Source organism: Orycteropus afer, unplaced genomic scaffold (assembly GCF_000298275.1).
Source record: "Orycteropus afer afer isolate SDZICR_OR568_19922 unplaced genomic scaffold, OryAfe1.0 scaffold00273, whole genome shotgun sequence".
Lineage (NCBI taxonomy): Eukaryota > Metazoa > Chordata > Mammalia > Tubulidentata > Orycteropodidae > Orycteropus > Orycteropus afer.
Window position 1 is genome coordinate 1,635,361 of NW_006921860.1, and position 8,262 is coordinate 1,643,622.

At 46.2% G+C, this 8,262-nt stretch overlaps 1 protein-coding gene across 1 annotated transcript in view; it reads left to right on the plus strand.

Annotated features, from left to right (window-relative positions):
• The window catches only part of AFDN (afadin, adherens junction formation factor), a 137,602-nt gene that overhangs the window by 6,366 nt on the left and 122,974 nt on the right, over positions 1–8,262 (plus strand). The window contains exons 2-3 of the mRNA XM_042782258.1: positions 497–612; positions 2,226–2,389. Coding sequence (XP_042638192.1) covers positions 497–612; positions 2,226–2,389 — 280 coding nt within the window. The remainder of the gene's footprint in view (positions 1–496; positions 613–2,225; positions 2,390–8,262) is intronic.

Sequence of the window (8,262 nt, forward strand, 5' to 3'; positions counted from 1 at the left end):
GGAGTCCATTCTGACCCACAGCGCCCCTAGAGGACAGAGTGGAACTGCCCACTGGGTCTCCAAGGCTGTCAGTCTTCAGGGAAGCAAAGCCCAAACCACACCCACTGCTGTGGAGTCCATTCTGACCCACAGCGCCCCTAGAGGACAGAGTGGAACTGCCCCACAGGGTCTCCAAGGCTGAAATCTTTATGGAGGCAAGCTGCCCCATTATTTTCCTCTGGAGCGGCTGCTGGGTTTGAACCGTTGACTTGCTGGTTAGCAGCCGGATGCTTTAGCCATCACCGCCCCCCCCCCAGCTCCTTACAGCAACAGTGTTGGAGTAAGTATTAAAACTCTGATTTCATGTTCTGAATTACACATTTCAGTCTGTCAGTGGGTTCTTGAGGTAAGGAGGTGTTTTATATCTATAAAATGAGGTGTATGGCAAACTGTGACACTGGCCCATGTGCTGTTAGCTCACCGTGGCTCCACTGCTTTTCTGTTTCATGTTTTGAAGAAGAAAGAAGACTGGATATAGATGAGAAGCCCCTTGTGGTGCAGTTGAATTGGAACAAAGACGACCGGGAGGGCAGATTTGTTCTCAAGAATGAAAACGATGCCGTTCCTCTGAAGGTGGGCCCCCGGTGTCGCATGCTACTCTGGGCTCCCGGGCCGAGGTCTGAGGGACCTCACTGGGGTGGGGGTTTGCTGTCAGAGGCTGCTTTTCTCGTGTCTTCCTAAACCACCCTTCACCCCTTGTCCTAGAGAGTCATTCAAAAGTGGCCCAGTTCTTGCCTTTATCCTCTGGTTCAGGGCATGGGCCAGCATGGCTCCTCTCAGAGGAGTTCGTCTGCTTATGTTGCTCGGTGTCCAGGTCATCATCTCCAGTTTTCTGTCCTCAAATTATAAAGTCAGAGGCTGCTTTTAAAAAAAAATCAAAAGGGAAAATGACAGTGCAGTAGCTTGCATGTGCGTGAGCTCTCAGCTGCAGGGTTAGGAGGTACTCTGACCGCCTGCTGCGTGGTGGGAGTCCCGCGTCTCTGGGGCTCTGTGTGACACAGGGCAGGAGGCGGACTTTGCTGTCTGCACTGCTGGCTCCTGCTCGCTCTTCCTTGGGAGATAAAGGTCACTGGGCTGAGTCACTCGGCATCTTACACTAGAATCAGTATTGGTAAGTGTGCCGAGTGCAGGGACTAAAAGAACCGTCATGAGAACCATCCTGTACGGTATCGGACGTTTTCCCCCTGTGTGAGGGGGACAGCCGTTGCTCACTTTGAGCAACAGGAGCCTTCCTGTTGTTGTTGTGATATCAGTGCTTCCCCTGGGAGGAGCTCAGGTGCACACAGTGTGCTTCTGACATGCATTCCCGCTGGTTCCACACGGTGCGAGAGGGCTCCATGTGCTTCTGTGTCTGTAGTACGACTTGTGCTGCGGGCATCCTGGGTGATGTAGTTTGCTCTGAACTGTCAATTTCCCCTGACATGTTACAGCCTTTCCAGGACTAGTTCAGGGCCATAAGCCCCTGGAATGAGAGTGACAATAGTGACACCTTTCTACTCTCGAGTTAGGAAGCGCAGGGCCGTTTGCCGTCCCAGTAAAACAACCATTCTTTTCATATTTGTCTGGACTCCGTACCAGTCAATTCTGTTGTTACGTGTGAAAATAATTTGTGTTGGTGTTAATTGCTGTAGGTCACGTCTGTAGGTTGAAAGACAAGCTAAGAATAAGCAAGAAAAGAAATCAGATCTGGAAGAGAAGGTAGGGAGTTTCGCACAAACGCAGTACGTGCAGCTTTGCTCTGTGAAGGCTGCTTCCCAGTGGCTGCTCCTTCAATGTCTCCTTTGAAGTTGGAGTTCAGCCTCTGTATGGTAGTAGGTCATGATTGCAGCTCCACGCTGTTTCCCTCAGGGTCTCTTTCTTCACGTTCCTGTATGTAAGTCCCTTATGTTTTTCTTACTGGAAATCGGATTTGACGCTTCCCACCCTGATTTTCTGTTGGCTTTGGTTCGGTTTGCTTGTGTGCTTGCTTATTTTAAGTTGAGGTAACATTTGCACTCTGAGTGCCACAGACCTGGATGGACAGCTCAGTGCCTTATCGTTGATGTGTGTACCCAAGTCACCATCGGCCCAGTCAAGATAGGCAGCATTTTGTCACTGCAGAGGGCCCCTAGAGATGAGGTCGGCCATAGAGGGAGGTGATTGATTGTGTGTACTTGCCAACGTGGTGATAGTGTTCTTTTTATCAGAAGGCTCAGAGTAATGGACCTGAAAAGCAAGAAAAAGAAGGTGTCATCCAGAACTTCAAGAGAACTCTCTCCAAGAAAGAAAAGAAGGAAAAGAAGAAGAGAGAGAAAGAGGCGTTGAGGCAGGCATCTGAAAAAGAGGACAGGCCTCTCCGGCCGGACGACATGTGAGTTAAATGGGGAAACCCCCCTTCTCTGTACTCTGACCCTAGTATTTTTAATGTCATTAAATTAGCAGAGAAAGAAATCGAAAACGATAAATATCAGTTAAGAAATTGTGTGCATGCATTTGGGTTTTTTGTGTTGAGGGGACTGGAGTCAAGCAAGATTCCTTGGTGAAAATACCTGTCTCCATGTCCCCATAAAGAGCTTTGTACCCATAATCTTACTAGTCTTAAGCTAAGTAAACCCTTTGGTTAAAATGACCGTCTTTTTCTGAGTCAGCTCTGAACAGAGCAACAAAGATGGGCTGTGAGTGGCGGCCGCCTCTCCCCTTGAGCTCGGGCTCCTTTGTGCTCTCATGGCCTCGGGGGCAGCAGTGATGCTTGTGTGCCTGAAACGCACACCACCCCGGAGACCGGCTGACAAGGCCAGGCAGAAGGGTTCCATGCGTGGTTGTGCCCAGTTCCACCACTGCCAGGCCTGTCCTGCCGTGCCAGCCTCACTCACCGGGGCTGTACTTTATCTCCCTGAGCGGGTGACCCGAGAGCCCTGTGTCCACCACATTGGTTTCTGGTCGTTTTCCTCATTCCATCCACCATCAGTGCCTCCTCTTTCCGGCAGCCTGCTGTCACCTTGGTACTCACTAGATAGATTCTGTGAGGGACCATGATTGTCCTGCTGAAATTGAGTGATAGGCACTCAGAAAACTGGAATGTGGGGTTCTGCCAAAAAGGGGAAGGAAGTCCCTCGTGACCATGGTTCAGCAGGGAGTGATGCTTTAGCTTGTGTTTCTGTAAAAACATACTCACTTCATATGTTCGTATAGAGAGTTTTTAAAGAGAAACAATACGATGCTCTTTTGAACCTGGAACTTGTTGTCAGTTGACGTTTACGTTTCTGAAGTATATGTTTCCACTGAAGTATATGTTTCTCAGAACCGTTTTCACTGATGGTGCAGTATTCTGTCACATGGTCTCTCTTAGCTGGGGTTCTTGTTGGTGTTCCAGCTCTGACCACTCCTCTTGCTGTTTCCCTGGCATGCAGTAAGGAAGGAAGGTGAGCTGAAAGGGTTGGGAAGCTTTCATGTGTTTGGCACCACTACCCATTGAGATATTTCAACAAATGAATGCCCCACTGGAGGCACTCACTTGGTTATGCCAAGAGATTTGGAAGACAGCTACCTGGCCAACTGACTGGAAGAAATTCATATTTGTACCCATTCCTAAGAAAGGAGATCGCACAGAATGTGGAAATTATCAAACAATACCATTAGTATCACAAGCAAGTAAAATCTTACTGAAGATAATTCAAAAATGGTTGCAGCAGTATATTGACAGAGAACTTCCAGAAATGCAAGCTGGATTCAGAAGAGGACATGAAACGAGGGACATCATTGCTAATGTCAGATGGATCTTGACTCAAAGCAAAGAATACCAGAAAGATATTTACTTGTGTTTTATTGACTATGCAAAAACATTTGGTTGTGGATCATACCATATTGTGGATAACATTGAGAAGAATGGGAATTCCAGAACACTTCATTGTACTCAAGAGGAACCTGTGCATAGACCAGGAGGCTGTCGTTCAAACAGAACAAGGGAACACTGCCTGGTTTAAAATCAAGAAGGGAGTGCGTCAGGGTTGTATTCTTTCCCCGTACTTACTCAGTCTGTATGCTGAGCAAATAATCTGAGAAGCTGGACTATATGAAGAAGAATGTGTTATCAAGATTGGAGGAAGAATTATTAACAATCTGCGATAAGCTGACAACACAAGTTTGCTTGCTGAAAGTGAGGATGACTTGAGGCACTTACTGATGAAGATTGAAGAATACCATCTGCAGTATGGATTACATCTCGAGATAAAGAAAACAAAAATCCTCACAACTGCACCTATAAGCAGCATCACGATAAATGGAGAGAAGATTGAAGTTGTCAAAGACTTCACGTTGCTTGGTTATACAATCACTGCCAATGGAAGCAGCAGTCAGGACATCAGACGACGTGTAGCAGTGGGTAAATTGGCTGCAAAGGAATTCTTTCAAGTGCTGAAGAGCAAAGATGTCTCCTTGAGGACTAAGGTGCACCTGAAACAAGCCATGGTATTTTCATTTGCCTCATATGCATGTGAGAGCTGGACAGTGAATAAGGAAGACCGAAGAGTTGATGCTTTTGAGTTGTTGTGCTGGCAAAGAATGCTGAAAGTACCATGGACTGCTAAAAGAACTAACAGATCTGTCTCGGAGGAAGTGTGGCTGAAATGCTCGTTGGAAGTGAGAATGGCCAGACTTCATCTGACCTACCTTGGTCATGTTATCCCAGGGGACTATTCCTTGGAGAGGGATGTCATGCTTGGTAAGGTGGAGGGTCGACGAAAGAGGGAAAGGCCTTCAGCGAGATGGATTGACACGATGGCTGTGACGATGGACTCAAATATAGCAAGGATCATGGAGCTGGTGCCAGATTAGGTGGTGTTTTATTCTGCTGTACATAGGGTCGCTGTGAGTCGGAGATGACTCGACGGCACCTAACGGCAACAACAACCAGACTGCCACCTGGACTGAGTCTTCCTAACTTAGTGCTCGGCACTGCGGGAAGCTCCCAGGTCCCTTAAGGTGGCTGTTAGGAGCAGTGTGACAGCTCCATTGTCATTGACCCTCTCTTACTATTAAAAAGGTTCAGTGCCTTTCCAGTCATTGTTAACCATTCATGTGCTTCTGTTGGAATGATCTCTTTAAGTCTTTTCTCGTTGTTTAATTGATTCTGAGTGTTCTGTACAAACTGAAGATACGAACCATTGTCATTGAGTAATGTTTACTTAAAAGTGGAATTTGAGCACTGTTGGGAGGGCCCTGAGTGGGTTCAGGTAGCAGTCTCTTAGGGGCAATGCCTGCATAGTGAACAGGAAGTCTTCAGTGTAGTAGGAACCTCATGGAGCCCTGTTATGTGTGGCTCTACAAGAGAAGAAACTTGTAGACATACGAGGCTCATCTAGGAAGAATGGTAGGGGAAAGGAGAACATGCCCGCGTGCCTGGGATGCAGCCCCTTCAGTCTGTAGAGCAAGGGATGTGCGTGTCAGAAAACGTGCCATCGTTCAACTCGAAGACTTTAAAGCTTGACTGTTTTTTTTTAATCAAATTATTTTTCTGATTAAAAACCATCTTTTTAAAGCATATTCATCAGAGTTGAGTTAAGCCTGTCCATTTGTCCATCTTCCCTGAAGACCCAGTTCCCAGGTCATCTTTCTGTGTAGTTGGTGCCTCATTAAGGGACAGGTGGAACGTGTTTACTTTTGACAGCAACTTTAAGAAACTAAATGTTGGGAACTCCCTTGTAGATATTTAGAAAAATGATGTTATTTAAATAATCTGGGTTCCTTAAGGTTTACTATAACTTTAAGCAAATGTTTATTAAAATACTTATTCATTCCTATATATATATATATAGGAGCCTCTGGTAGCATAGTGGCTGAGGCACTTGACTGCTAACCAGAAGGCTGGCGGTTCAAACCCACCAGCCACTCCTCAGAAGGAAGATGGGGCAATCTACTTCCGTAGTGATACTGCCTCGGAAACCCAAGGAGGGGTCGCTATGAGTCGGGTCTGACTCGATGGCATATAACAACAACAACAACAAATATATATATATATATATATATATATATATATATTTAAATTGTGCTTTAGGTGCATATTTACAGAGCAGAATTTGTTTTATATTCAATAGTTCGTATACATTGATTTCACCCTCAATTACCATCCCCAGCCCTAGTCTGCTCTCCTCCTCCCCCTACCCCGTGCCCTGAGTTATGCACTTCTGCGTGTCCAGCCTTTCCCCCGTGTGAATGTTGTCCCTCTGGTGCCCCATGGCCAGTTGCTCTAAGGGATGTATCTTTGTAGAGTAGGTGGGTGCATCACCCTGGGTTGAGTGTTCTCCATTAAGTCTTACTTGTTGTTGGGCTGAGAGCCAGTCCTTGGAAGTGAGTTTTATCCCAGGCCAAAGTGTATCCCAGGGCCATAGTTTTGGAGGTCCCACCAGACTCCATCTGACCAGTAATTCTAGTCATTATTGTGGTTTTGGATTTTGTTCCACATTTTTCCTCCCACTCTATCCAGGATCTCCATTTTTGATCCCTTCCCAAGTCGTTGGCATTGGCAGCCAGGCACCATCTAGTTCTTCTGGTTTTGAGGTCTGTCATATTCTAGGGCTGATTGCGTCCAAATGCCTGTGGTTTTCTTCACTCTTCTTCACTTCTGACGAGAGGAGACCATCAGCTGCATCTCAGATGGCCACTCGAAAGCTTTTAAGACCCCAGTCACTATTCACCAATGGAACAAGAGTTTTATGTATTTTTTTGTGCCAGTTGAGTCTGGTGTTCCCCGATATGGTTATTTCTGTATTTTTTGTGGAATAACATGCATTTGCCCTGTTATAAGATCACACTGTTGAAATGACTGAAATATGTAGTTTATACATTTTTCTTTCAGGTTTAGTGAATATTCAATAATACAGTGACACAAACACACTATAAAATCGAAATGGTAAAATCAAGCACTTCATTTGGAGAGTACCCTACCTCCTCCTGGGTCACACTTTGTACTTTACCTTTTGGGGCTGCCTGGGACTTAAGTCTACTTATAGGTCTCGAAGCAAAACTGGGCGGTGGGGGTGGGGCTTGGGGGGGCATTCGGTGTCTTATAAGGCATCTGTCTCAGTCCTGCCCCAGCCAGTGCCCCAGGTACCACCCCAGGTGACATCTCAGACAAAGACTCAACAGACATTGCTGGGTTAACCTCATCCTCTGCAGGGGGAGGGGATAATGGCTTTAATGTGGAAGGTGGTTTAGAAGGCAAAGATTGGATGGAGAGGGCTGGTTCTGTTGGCAGGGCTACTTCCATGAAATTGAGGAGCTCGGTGTCCCTAGCTTCCTGATTATCCGCCGTTATGTTCCCATCTCCACTTGGAGGGTCTCCTTTCCTCTCAGTCAGTGTCCTCATTTTACCTTCCTTCAGATAGCATTTGAGGTTGGGAATTCAACTGATGGTGTAACCAGCCACTGTTAATGATAAGATGCGGGGTTTGGTTTTTGGCATTATCAACTCTGTTACTGTAAGAAATAAGGCTTTCTTTCAGGCCAGAAGTGGCAACTTTCAGATCTTGGATGCTGCACTTGAGCTGTGACTCTGAAGCCTCGAGCTCATCCCTTTTCTTTTGCTACTTTGTCCAGTGAAAGTGGCACCAGTCAATAGCTTCCTTTGTATATCTCATTCTGACAGAATCGTTCGAAAGTATCAGATGCAGAGCCTTGGTTCTCAGAAACGTGTGTGAGAAGAACACACTTGGCCTTTCTCAAGGTGAAAGAACTGAAGGGAAAACGCCAGGCTCGGGTTGCAATACTGATGGGTTCTGTGGGCAGAATTTAGAATCTGCCTGTCACTGACAGCACTGTATTTCAGGACAGAACTTGAACGTTCTTTGTGAGGATGGATGCCACACCTTTCCTCTTCAGTGTGTCATTCTCAGCATAGCACATCATTTGGCTGTCTGATTCAGAATGGCCAAAACCAGTCCATTTCAGATCACTGATGCCTAGGATAGCGATCTTTATGTGTTACATTTTTATTTTTGACAACTTCTGATTTTCCTACATTCATATGGATAAGGCATTTGGGGGTTAACCAGAAGATCGGCGGTTCAAACCCACCAGCTGTTCTGTGGGAGGAAGATGAGGCAGTCTACTTCTGTAAAGATTTGCAGCCTTGGAAGCCCAAAGGGGGTTGCTATGAGTCGAAATCAGCTCAATGGCAATGGAATTGGGCTTCGGAATACTTAGTACATTTCACGTTCTGATTATTAATGGATGTTTGCAGCTGTTTCT